This window comes from Varroa jacobsoni, unplaced genomic scaffold, assembly GCF_002532875.2.
Source record: "Varroa jacobsoni isolate VJ856 unplaced genomic scaffold, vjacob_1.0 scaffold_523, whole genome shotgun sequence".
NCBI classification, from domain to species: Eukaryota; Metazoa; Arthropoda; class Arachnida; order Mesostigmata; family Varroidae; genus Varroa; species Varroa jacobsoni.
Window position 1 is genome coordinate 76,496 of NW_019213425.1, and position 13,160 is coordinate 89,655.

Sequence of the window (13,160 nt, forward strand, 5' to 3'; positions counted from 1 at the left end):
TCATTTCGAGGCCGTTTTTTACTATTGTCGTTATTGTTGTCCAATTGGTGACCAACAAAGCGTAGAGAGGCGCGAGCAAAGCTAATTGACGCAAAGTGTGACACGTTTGCAGTACATGGCTTTCATCAAATGTTTTGTTGTGGTTCAGCAGGTTTCCATGTGCTAGACACTACGTGCGTCTGTATAAGATGTGATGGAATATGACTCGTATGCCTGCCTGGGGCATACGTTGCAGTATTTTCGCTGGGCAGTCTCTTTGACCGGACACATCAATTTTGAAGGGTTTAAATTAAACTTCATACGTTTATAAAATACAATCGCATTTATGTATACATATAATAAATATGACAGTTAATAATTATTGTACTCCGTGCTATTATAACATGTTGACTCAGTCGACTTGTCCGATGTTGGTTGCCTCTTGCGCGCCCCCGTTGCTTTTGTCAATGAACGAACGAATGACCGACAAAGGAAATACGGTAACCCTCAGGAAACCTTACTAGAAGTAACTGTTTTGTCGCGGACGTATACAAGAATGTGCTGTTTGTACCATCAACTGTAAAAGCCAATCCTTAGCAACGAGGTAACAACCTAATCGAAACAACGAGTTATTTGAATTGCATCCATCATTACCCATACAACATACCCATTAATGAAATAAATCGTTCAAACTGATACCACGGCAGCTGGCGGAGTGGAGGCCACAATCCGCTCGACATGTGTCTTCTCTTTCGTGTGCAAACGTTATTATGTTGAATCATCACGAGTACAAAGAATCTATATGTACACATTATATATATCCTGTAAGGACTATGTGCTAAAGACGTCACCCACTATGCAATCGTCGTCCGTGTGTTTGTAATTATATATATTTTATAAATCTAACATAACCATGGGGATGATAATAATAAGAATCGTGGCTAAGGAGTCGAACAAAAGCTGCTGGCGCCAGTGACCGAGGGTGTTAGGCGCCGAGAGGTGAAATGTCTTGTGGCGGAGACAGTGTTTCCGGCAGATACGGAGGGATGAGGTAGGTTTTTTAGCATACGTACACATTGTGCCGCGTCTTCTGCTGTCGCCACGTTAAGTGGACATGACGATGTTTTGAATCGTGTATATCGATCTGTGTCATACTAAATGAAGGAAGCAATGATGGAGATAAGAAGGTGGTAAATGAAGTCGTTTATGCAGGTGGCTCTTTCTGTTGCTTTCACCCTACGCAAGGTGCATGGATCTGAATGGACTTCGTGGCTTCTCTATCATGTCATCAAAATTTTGACAAAAGAACTCGGTTCTACCGGTTCACAGGGACGTGTGTCAAAAGATGTAGTTAACGCATGGCAAAAGGGATACTACACCAAAAGCAAGGCTAAACCACCTACTCTGCTCAACCTAGAGTACGGCGCACACGAAAGCCTAACTCGGGTATGCAGAAATAAACGCTATCGTGATCGGATGAAGCAATGTCAATGTATAGTGAGGAGGAGAGTGGTTCGAACAGAAAATTATCGGAAAATTAACAGCAACAATATATATATATAAAAAACGTCAGTCCTTTCTAGATGGGAGGCGCCTGGAGCTTTCCTAAGTGAAGTTTTCTTAGTGAATTATGCTACGAAGCACGGAATCGCACGGTTCGGAGCACCGCAGGTGTTAATGAACCAGAACGACTAGAAGGCAGTATAGAAATACGAATTTCTCTTTTCCATTATATATCAACAGAACAACGATGACAATAACGCTCACAAACACATGCACAGTAGTCACAAAAATAACAGTATGTCAACAACAGTACTACAAGAGTAACAACGTAATAAAAACAGTACAATAAGAACACTAGATGATCATTCGCAAGGCGAGGCGGAGGTGTTATGCCTCTGACCAGCGTTGACCCAACGCACCTCGTGGAATCGTGGGTGATTAAATTTCGTCTATTGACACCTTCGTGAACTGTAACTATGCCAACGTGGCAATAATTTCATCCTGTTTAAAACTAGAAATAAAATGAAACTTCCATTAAAGTAACTTAGAGAAATTATGTTAACGTAAGGTGCTTAATAGTACGTTCCAACATTCCACAATTCCCAACAAAGATGGGCCGCTGAAAGAGAACGTGACAAAAAGATGTGCTCTTAGTTCACACCGACGTACGTCCCTTTGGCGATCACGGAGTATCAGAAAGGAAGGATAGACAACTTAAAAGGCGTTACCGTTCAGATAAACCCACATAAGGTAATATGTAGTGAACGATTACACACAAACCCACGTAATGAGTCACAAAAATAACAAATATAGTACTAAGACAAACTCATAAAACCCTGTTGGTATACTTTTGCGCAGATTGTATAACTGCAAAGATCGCAAGTTTTACCTGTCGATATGCATGCGTTTAACGTGGGAACTGGACTTTGGTGAAGACATTTAGGAAACTACTATTGTACTAAACGTGGGAAGAAAGCTGATCCAGAAGAAGAGAACGGAAGTATCTATAGTTAATAACATTGAAATCTATTAATTAAAACAACGTAGCTCGTGGGTAAACATATATGGAGGGTCGAGTGAGATTAGGTCGGATATTTGTCTGTTTGAAGGCAGCTGTAAGTAGTGTTCCAAGCTGGTACTAATGAATCAGCTTGCTGGAATACGAACCTAGTGTATCCAAGACATAAGACATGGAACGTCAATTTACATTTATAGTAACACAAATAGGGGGAACAGTAAGCATGACGTTGCAAGAATCAGTTACGTGTATAGTTTAGTAAAAAAGATATGTTAAGCAGCAGCGTATATGTGCAGCGGGATAGTGACCCATTGTTTTGGTTTTTGAGACAATATGAATAGAAAGCCGCAAAAATAACTGCCTGAAGATAACTGAAGAAGATCAGCCGAGTTGAGGGATCCATAACCATCATTTCATCAACATTCCGAAACAACTTCCAAACAAACAAATCCTTCGGTTCGACTGATTTTCTTCAGTTATCTTTTGGCAGCTATTTTTGCTGCTTTCTATTCGAACCGTTCTCCTTTTCATTCATTGTCTCATCCGATCATGATAGCGTGTGCTTCCGGATGTCCACGTTAGGTTCTCGTGCGTGCCGCCCTATATGTTTAGCAAAATAGGTTCAGGCAAATGTATATACAAAATATAAAGTATACAATGTCTTCCATGCCTAGGTATTAGAGTTTTAATTGGGTTCGTATGCTAGCCGTTAAATTATAATCGCTCATCTTCTATGCGCTTGCAAGTCTTACTACCAAAATAATGGGTTACTATCCCGCTGCGCTCGGTTTGTGTGTAATCGTTCACTACATATTACCTTATGTGGGTTTATCTGAACGGTAACGCCTTTTAAGTTGTCTATCCTTCCTTTCTGATACTCCGTGATCGCCAAAGGAACGTACGTCGGTGTGAACTAAGAGCACATCCTTTTGTGACGTTCTCTTGCAGCGACCCGTCTTTGTTGGGAATTTAAGCGTTATGTACACCGATGTCACGTTCTATTAAGCACCTTACGTTAACGTAATTTCTCTAACTTCCGAAAGTTTCATTTCATTTCCAGTTTTAATCAGGATTAAGTTCTTGCCACGTTTTCGGCACAGTTACAATTCACGAAGGCTGCAATATACAAAATCTAATCACCCACGATTCCACGAAGTGCGTTGGGTCGACGCTGGTCAGAGTCACCTGCTGTTGGTTGGAGCTTTGGCAAAAAGTAGGCTGCGGCGGCGAAAGACAAAACATTAAGCCGCGTGTTAGGCACTTTCTTTCTCTTCCGTTGTTTTGTGCATTCATATGTAGTGTTTCCATTGTATTGTTGCTATTATTACGTTGCTCTGTTGGCGACTGCTGTGTTCCGTGCCCTACGATTCCAGGCTTCACAGTCTACTCGAAGTTGTGAAAGACAGACGGAGAGTAAACTCCACTCCGGCACGGTCAAGACGCCCCTCGCCCAGAGAATGCTAGGTTGCAGTGCCACATGCCAGGTTGGCGGTCCGGAGCCGCGTATATATATATATATATACAAGTTTTTACATTCATAATAAAGGTAATAGTAATAATATTAAATCAGTGACAGCGGTAGACATCGTCTGTCTGACTTATACAATACAAGATACAACGGACAACCATCGCTTAGCGACGGCGTCCAATCTACAGTGTGTGTCTGAGTGCCGTTATTCTCCCAAAAACCTGTGTTGATTCCCATTTCCGCTCCCATTATTGCCGTTTGTTCGCAAGTATTATAAGCTTTGTCCCTTTCGTTTCCATTTTTAAATCTTTGTCTTCGTCGATCTCCACAAACGATGTCGCCTAGAATTTACCCCCCACTTAGGCCCCTCTTGCTATATATGTGGATAGATAGTTGACTTCGTCAGTTACTAAGTGTCACGGGTACATTATGCAGGAGTTCAGTTGGCTGACACCTGACCTCTCAAGACCAGAGCAACACGTATGCAAGGTTTCGCACGGCCTGCCCTGCTTCTTACGAATGTTGGCGTCTTATGGGCCCTTGGATTCGCTGTTTTTCTTCAGTTATCTTCAGGCGGTTGTTATCGCTGTTTTCTGTTCGAACCGTTCTCCTGTTCATTATACATTGACATTATTTCATCCGATCACGGTAGCGTTTATTCGTGCATACCCGGGTTAGGCTCTCGTGAGCGCCGTACTTTAGGTTGAGCAGAGTAGGTGGTCTAGTCTTGCTTTTGGTGTAGTGTCCCTTTTGCCATACGTTAACTACATTTTTTGGCACATCCCTATGAACCGGTCGAACCGAGTTGTTTTGTCAAAATTTTAATGACATGAGAGAGAAGCCACGAAGTCAATTTAGATCCATGCGCCTTGCATAGGGTGAAAGCAATAGAAAGAGACAGCTATGTACACAACTTTGTCTATCACCTTCTCATCTACATCATCGTTTTTTTTTAATTTCCGTATGGCACAAACTCATACTCGCGATTCAAGCTGCGCAACCCCACACACGGGACGTCGTCATGTCCGCTTACAGCAGTAGCAGAAGACACGGCACAATGTGTACGTACACTAAAAAACCTTCCACATCCCTCCGTATCTGCCGGAAACACTATCTCCACCACAAGACATTTCACCTCTCGGCGCCTAACACCCCCGTCACTGGCACGAGCAACTTTTGTTCGACCCCTTAGTCACTATTATCCCCATGGTTATGTTAGATTTTCTTGACCGCTTCCTTTTTTGTTTATTGTTGTAGCTGTTACAGTTATGGATCGCACCACTGCCGTTATTATTGCTGCTGCTGCTGCTGCTGTTGCTTCCGCTGAAGCTGTTGCCAAAAGGACACCGTTCGCCATCTGTTTTTCTGTCCTAATATTCCACTAAAATTACGCTATGTGCTCCATCATCATCGTGATATCGCAATAAGGATCATGATTGTGTACGCTTGCTAGCTATTGACAACAACAACAATAGTTGCGTTGGTGCTGACTGTCGCTGACTATCGATCTTACGAAACAAACACCCGAGTTTGCAGAGTTGTGTAATTACTATCTGATCCAGAACGATCAGACGCTTCACTCTCCGCGAATCTACGCGACCGATCAATTATCGTAGTGTGCGAAAAAACAGAGGCATTTTTATGTTTGTTATTATATGTAGTGTAACAATCAAATAATCAATGGCAACAACAAACAGCATGTCCCGCGCCGTCCAGCTCTGGGCGGCGACGCTTAGCAGCTTTGTTTGTCAGCGTCTACTGTGCGGGTTGTGGCTGTTGAGGGTGATGGGAATGCGGCGGAGAGCCGGTCTGGTTGCCTGAAAGATATTTGTATAGGTACTTCTCAAGCTTGGCGAGTGCGTGTTTGCCCGATGTCGACTTTTGAAGCTGTTCTTTGTTCAGAGCAATCTTCTGCACCAATAGCTTCGAATAGTGGGCGTCTGCCACCTCTACCATACGTTGTACCTGAAGCAATGCACCACAACCAATTGTCACTGCTGTTAGAAGTAATCTGATGAATCAGTACACTCAGCATATAATGCTATCGGTGTTCGACGAGGGCGCCTAGATCGTGAGGAGTAAACTGAATTTTTTTGATTTATTAAATCGCAGTCAGGCGCTACCTACAGAGAGATCATACTAATCATAGAAACACACAATTCAACGATAACTTACGACATAGTTGGCAAAAGGATCCTTCATCATCTTAAAGATGCCATCCTTCGTGGCGCAGACCTCTTCCATGAGAACCGTTCGCTCGAGGGATGAGCCGTGCGTAACACACTTTTCCATAACGTTTGATGCGTATTTGTGGCACGAAAGTGCGACGACATTGCCACGAATAGCCTGAATAATGGCCGATTTATCCTTCGGCAGGCCGTGTTGCAGAATATACTGGATAACGTAGTTGCCATACTGGTCTTGAGCCAGGTCGAGCGTATTTCCATGGATCTCCTGCAGGATGGGTATCGATTGCTCGAATTTGCAGTACTCCAGCAAGCGTTGGATCACACGACAGGCGTAACTGTGCGAACATAATTGTCGCACCTTACCGATGCATTCATCAACGATGAATTGCAGATATCTATTTCACAAAACAAATGAAACAAACATATCTAAAATAGGCTGGAAATGCTATAGAGATGATACGAGTTTTTTTCACCGGTACCCATTTGTACTTTTAGTCTGTGGCATATCCAGTCAACCGTGTCGCTGCCTAATAATCGTGTTATACGGGTATCTGAACAAACGTCGTTGATAATTAACGAAAAATTTAAGAACGTTATATCGACTCCATTATAATTACGGTGGCTATAGGAGATTTCTTATATCGTCCGTGACTTACCCTGGCTCAATCGTCTCGAAGCACTTCTGCATGACGTGGTTGCCATTTTCGTCATTAGCGCAATGTACCACATGGCCTCGGAGTTCATCGATGAGCTTCTTGCGAATTTCGGGCGGCAGTGAAACGAGAGCCTTCTGCATCACCCGGCAACCGTAAATGTGCATCGTCAGATTAACAATATGCCCAGTCATCTTTCCAGCCAGGGCCAGCTTCTGTTCTTCCGAGCCAAAATCGAACAGTTTCTGTACGACATAATTGCCGAACTCATGCGTCATTAACGAATACACCCAAGTGAAGATCTCGTTGAAGATCATCTGCTTTTCCGTCGGAGTAGCTGACTCCAGTTTGTGTTGAATGAATCTAGACCCTACCAATCGACGAACGTACCGAACTTAGAATATATTTCTTTATAGTGCTTAGGCAGTCCATCAAACGACGATCACTTACTGCTTTGATTTTTGTTCAATACGTACACACACACATACATATATATATATATATAAAGTAAAAAATGTCTTCAGTATGTTTCTTTATTTTAGCATTTGCAAGACTCAGGGAAGATAAACCTTCAATATGGCTTGTTGTCCTGGGTTGCTACTGCGTGCGGTGAGTCAATTCAGTGGGGCCTTACCCTGCTGGTCTTGGGCGAACTCAATGACGTGTCCGCAGAGGTCCCTAAGCTCGAGATCGGGATATCTGTTGCTTTTGAACTCTTTGATAAGTTTTGTCTCGTTCTTCTTCTTGGTGACTGACACTTTCGGTGAAGTTAATCGGCTGCCGGGAGAGGGCCACCCGCTAACGCCACCCAGTCCGCCAGCGCCGGCCATTCCTGGGCTCATTCCTGGGCCACGACTCCTAAAAGACGACCCATTGTCAGTCAAAACGGAGGGAAACTAAAGACAACTAGTCGAAGTAGCACAGAGACAGATATTGAGCGTAGAAAGCATTAGAAATTCTCATGAAAAGCGGTTCTAATTGCGCTGTCACATTGCTGAATGTCTCACGGGGTGACTATAGCGCCGTCAGCGAAACATTTTTACTAAACTTTTCGAGCGCATCAGCTCTACGAAAAACTTGGAAAAAAGGAAAAGGAAGAGATTGATCTATCTAACTACAAATAATGCTAGCTATCACTAAATAGACGTAAATTAATAAAAATACCTATATATACATTTTTTTTTAAATATTTCTTTCACTATAGTCGAGAAACATGAAACACCTCGTTAAACCTTTACTGCTAATTTCACGTACACACAAGCAGAAACTCACCGCATATCATAGAAGTTGTTTTGTTGCTGAGGCATCGTAGATGGTGGTGCCCACCCAAACCTCATCGGCGAGTCGGGCGGAGGGGGCAAGTAATTGCCGTGTGGTGGGGGGTACATGCTGTACGGGGGAGTGTGCATGCCTGAAATAATACATGGTTGTATTTGACAACATATCAAACAATGACTGTCGGTATGCTGGCATATCGAATGAAGCACACGTTACTGTTGAATAATTTGCTGGACATTAACGAGATTTGCATTTAAGTTCTTGAGATTAGATACATTATAACTTGTATTCAAGGGTGGCGTAAATCGGTTTTATCGATTTTTGGACCTATAGGACACGAATACTAGCTGTCATTCTTTCTTTATGTTTTGAATTTTTACGTCCGGCATCGCCGCTCGCCATTTCATCCCTTAAGTTCTGGTTGGTTAAGAGAGAACGTCCTACAACATAACCATGGTGGCCAAGATAAGATAATGTGCAAGAACAATGCCTGCTATTCTATCGATCGGCCAATCGGCGCGCTTCAAGACCTGCGCCGGTTACACTGTAGTGATAGTGAAATGTAAATCCGATTAATGATCACTACGAAAGGCAAAACTATCTTATTTCTATATGATTATAGCATACGCGCATATAACAGCTTCATCTTTTAACGAATTATTCTAATGGAATAACTGAATATATATAATTTTCTCACACAATTATCTAGTAGGCAGCGTAACTGCGATAAGATCGTAAACCTAGAACGAAAATTGTCTATCCATAAATGAATCCATCGCAATGGCCCTTGGTTTATCATTTCTACGATGCAAACGCTCAGATTTTTCTCTCTGCTTCTTTCTCAGATCGCCCCCAAGCCCCCAACGTTCCTTGGACCGGGCGTCCATTGCCAAAACGAGCCCACCGGAGTGTATTGTGAGGACTGAGCCTATCGTAGCGTCGTTGACCTAATGCTGCTGCTAATGCTGACCGAATGATATCTCTTCCGTTGAAACGTCGTTGACTGCCATCGTCATATGGACGGAACCAAGTGCGAAGGAGCGAAGGTTAGATGATGCTAACCACAACGCCGATGATGGCGACAACGGCGCGGCCTGAACGAACGCAACGCCTCTGATCGCTTACTAAGTCCTGCCATATACACTAATTACATTGACGTCCGACCGTCTAGTCTGCTTCATTGGCAGCCATCACAAGATGATTCTTTGTACTTGGTAAATCTCTGCCTAGATTCAGTGACTCGGACAAAATGACTTACAGACAGATGCTCTATATATTATTGACCAGACATCACAGACAATCAGTTCATAAATACGATCACACCCAAATACTCGATGCTCTCCTAATAATGCCTGAGACGATGCTAGAGACTCGATTCGGGAATGGTCATCGTTGAGGTCGGGCTCGTACGAGACATAACCACCCCGTACCGTAAAACGAACGGTTCGACTTCGGTTCTTTTTTCATATATCCATAGCTGCTAATTATTGAAATTGACTGCGTGTACAATTCGAACGCGTACAATTTAGAAAACACCGGAATGGTAAGTTTTTCTCCTTTAGCTTCAGTATATTGACAATGCAGATATGCTACTGTACTTTGGATAAACATGTCGATGATAAGCAAAAGATGCAATTTACTCTCGCCCGCCATGTTTACAATCACCGCAATGCTACCAATTTGCGCTCACAACGTTTGTTAAGGGCCTGATCAAGAAATAGACTATGACGAAACTCCTCCTACATCGTCTGTCTATTCTTAGTTTTCAAGCACAGACAACAAGGGTGTTTAGCCATTTTCTTTTTGTCTCACACATCTAACGAGATCTAACATGAGAAAAACTCGCTCACGAAGGATACACCAGGAGACGGCAGTAGCCATCATTATGGTTCAACTCGCCAGATATGCAGAGAGCATATTGTATTGGAAACTCTCATTACCTCAGCATACTGCAACGAGAACGTATCGTACAACTATTTCACTTAGACTGTCTAGATTGCAGCATGTAGCATTGATCTCATCGACTCAAGTTGATTGAAAAACTAACCATACAATATATGTGCGTTCTGAACCTTCCATATTGTCATATACTATAATAAATAGAATGGTAAACGTAGCCGGAGAAATCATTCTAATCTGATACGTAAGTTTATAAAAACAACAAGGTAACAAATATATTTTGAGGTCAAAAGATGCTGCCAAGAAGCAAATATCAGTCTGAATGCGTAAATACTCAGCCGAGACAGACGGAATTCGATAACTGCTCATTCAATCACGATGACAGCAGCAAAGTATTACAAGCCGCCCCATCTGCAATCTACAGTATTAAACTTCACCTGATCCATGTATTTGGCATTAAAACACAACCCATTTTCGTCATCAGACTCTTTCGCCAAATACGGTTCCTAGCACAAACACGTGTCTACGTTAAGCGGTAAGAGCTTTGGCTCTTACCAGACGTGATTCCATACACGTCGCCATTGGCCCTTTGCAAAGATCTGTGCTGATCAGACTAACATTATACCGCACTAATTTGGTACCCTAATACGCGCGGAAAGGCCCACACATGCAGAGATCGGAAACCCTGTCGTGCCACCTCCCTTCCAATGGCCGAGAGAAAGATGGCCTTGCAAATCTAAGCTCATCCAGTTCCACTATCTACAAGTACTCCCTTCTGCGAGCAGCTACCATTGCCGCTCACGCACGCAGACACTTGCGAAAGGACATACGCCCAACACTATTGTATTCACGTGACGTCTGGATGACCTGTGTTTCAACGGGACGTAGTACTTGGGTTCGTCCTGGGCAACGTCAACTGTCTTGGGCATTCGATTTCCTAACAACGCGTCGACATAGCTGAAGTTTAATGCTGCCGGCTATGTAGTGGCCAAAAACGCTTTTGTCGAATGGGTCGACTTGCTTGGTTCCTGGTACTTGTTTCGCATTGTAACCAGGATCGCCGTAGAGCCGCATTAAACCCATATGAAAAATGTATTCATCTCAACTACTTAGAGAGCAATGGCTTTCTTCTACCTTAAGCTAGAATCACCAGTAGCGAGACCGATCCGACATCGAGCTATTGTCGCCTTGAGGTCATAACGAAGTGCGTCGTCCTTAGGACGATTAAATTTGACAATTGAAATAAGCTGGCAACGAATAGTTGTGTATCTGAGAAGCTTCGCCTTGCATATAATAAAGCTGTAATACATATATAATATTCATACATGCCATAAGCGGGTTGGTTAAACGTTTGAAGAAAAGCTTTTTATATTACGTTACGCGTATAAGTAGTACGCGCTTAAGAACCGGACCAAACGTGCCCTGTTCGTTACCTGAGCGACTTCTGAAATACGCTGTTCTAGGAATGATGAATTTTGCCTATAAAGGACTAAGAGCAAACGACGTGACCCGGACTAACAAATAGGTATCACCGCAAACTATACAAGCGACTTCTAGAACAAGGGCAGGCCGCAGCAAACACGGTGGGCGCGTGTAAACGTACAGGACTTTAAACACCAAAGAGCTTTCTGAAAACACCTCCAGAGACCGGTGCAAATTAATATTAGTTAGGTCTTTAATGTCGTATTTATACAATCACGTCCAGGCAGCTACACGGTGTGATACAATAGGACGGGCAGTATAACATCTAGCGTTGAAATGTGCTTTGTTACACGAACGTATAAGCACAGAACAATTGCGTTATCAGGCTACTGCACGTGCTCCGTAGATGTTTACTTTTCAAAACATCATCATACGCCATATTTTGCCATAATTCAGAGATTGATTATTATCATTGCTAGCATTAAGTGGTGCTACTCTACTGTAGAAATGCCGTAAGCTTGTTAAGGGAAACATTTGCTCATACCATATTTTAGCGCAGATTAACGTAATTTCACCGATACCCCCTAAACCCACAAATAGTCCAGCTTATTTCGTCACGCATATTTGCCTACAACGCTAAAATAATAACGTTTTTTCTATTCATTTCGCTTCGGCTCCAGCTAACTTTACTCCCAGCTAACGCTGTTTAACTGATGGCTGGGGCATTCTATTTATCAGACGTTGTTTCGCGCCCGTCGATATGATATACCTGGGTTGGATTTGATATTACCCGATGTACGCAGTTGCTCCTATGCAAGTACCGGTGCAAAATGACCGTTGCGGCGTTAAACACGAAGTTTTATTACTGACCGAGAGGTCAGCATGGAAACAGACGAAATTGGTCCCCGCTGTTCTCAGTTAATCGAGATTAGCCCAAACAAAACAACCTATAAGGCCGCGTAGTCTGCTGGCCGCCATGATCGGACGGTCCATAAGTCAATGTACCTGGGACAGACAGCAGCGTCAGCCGCGACATCAAGGAACATTTTATATACAAATAGTAGCAGAACAACCTACGGAAACGTGAATAATCTTTGCGTTAGGATTTAACGACAATCTGCTGTACGTAAACTAGCTTGTTGACCAAAGATAAGAGCTATCGTAGGGACCAGTTTTGAAGACGTTCCATCTTTAAGCAGCTCAAATTTGGGAGAGTCATGTTGAAGCAGCAAGAAACACAGGACCCCGAAAGTGGAGCCTTTTTGTCGCGTCGGCTCACCACGTCGTGGAGTAGATCAACCGTATTTCCGCCGAAACCATTAGTTCAACGATGTTTAGGTATATAGAGTTGATACTAATTTATCATACATGCAATCATATCGACGGTCGAAGACAGCGGGCATCTAGCGCACGTTACAAGTAATGCCCGTCACCCTTCCTATCTAGGGCGATTCTTCGAGCTCTATTGCTCGAGGTTACACCTCCAGATTAATACCTACGACACTTGCTTTTGTGACCACTGAGGAATCCGTTGAATCGCATCGAATTTCTCCAATCTATCCAGTTTTACTGAAAGATACTCTGTTTTCCTTTTCTTGCTTGCTTGCCTTTCTCTTCTAATAAGTACCTTAATGATGTGACGTCTTCCTCCAGGGCTAGGCATTGCCTTCAGTCGGAGTTCGCGATACTACTATCTGTCTGCTTCTCAAAGAAACAGACAGACTGCTAACTGAACCTACGTTTCTCTGCGT

At 43.1% G+C, this 13,160-nt stretch overlaps 1 protein-coding gene across 6 annotated transcripts in view; it reads right to left on the reverse strand.

Annotated features, from left to right (window-relative positions):
• The window catches only part of LOC111261138 (uncharacterized), a 61,665-nt gene continuing 48,505 nt past the window's right edge, over positions 1 to 13,160 (reverse strand). For all 6 annotated transcript variants that reach the window (XM_086968579.1, XM_022834403.2, XM_022834400.2 and 3 more), the window contains exons 4-8: positions 8,083 to 8,221; positions 7,445 to 7,668; positions 6,814 to 7,180; positions 6,144 to 6,552; positions 1 to 5,933 (exon numbers count right to left, since the gene is read on the reverse strand). In XM_086968579.1, the coding sequence (XP_086824705.1) occupies positions 5,724 to 5,933; positions 6,144 to 6,552; positions 6,814 to 7,180; positions 7,445 to 7,668; positions 8,083 to 8,221 (1,349 nt within the window). In that variant the 3' untranslated portion in view covers positions 1 to 5,723. The remainder of the gene's footprint in view (positions 5,934 to 6,143; positions 6,553 to 6,813; positions 7,181 to 7,444; positions 7,669 to 8,082; positions 8,222 to 13,160) is intronic.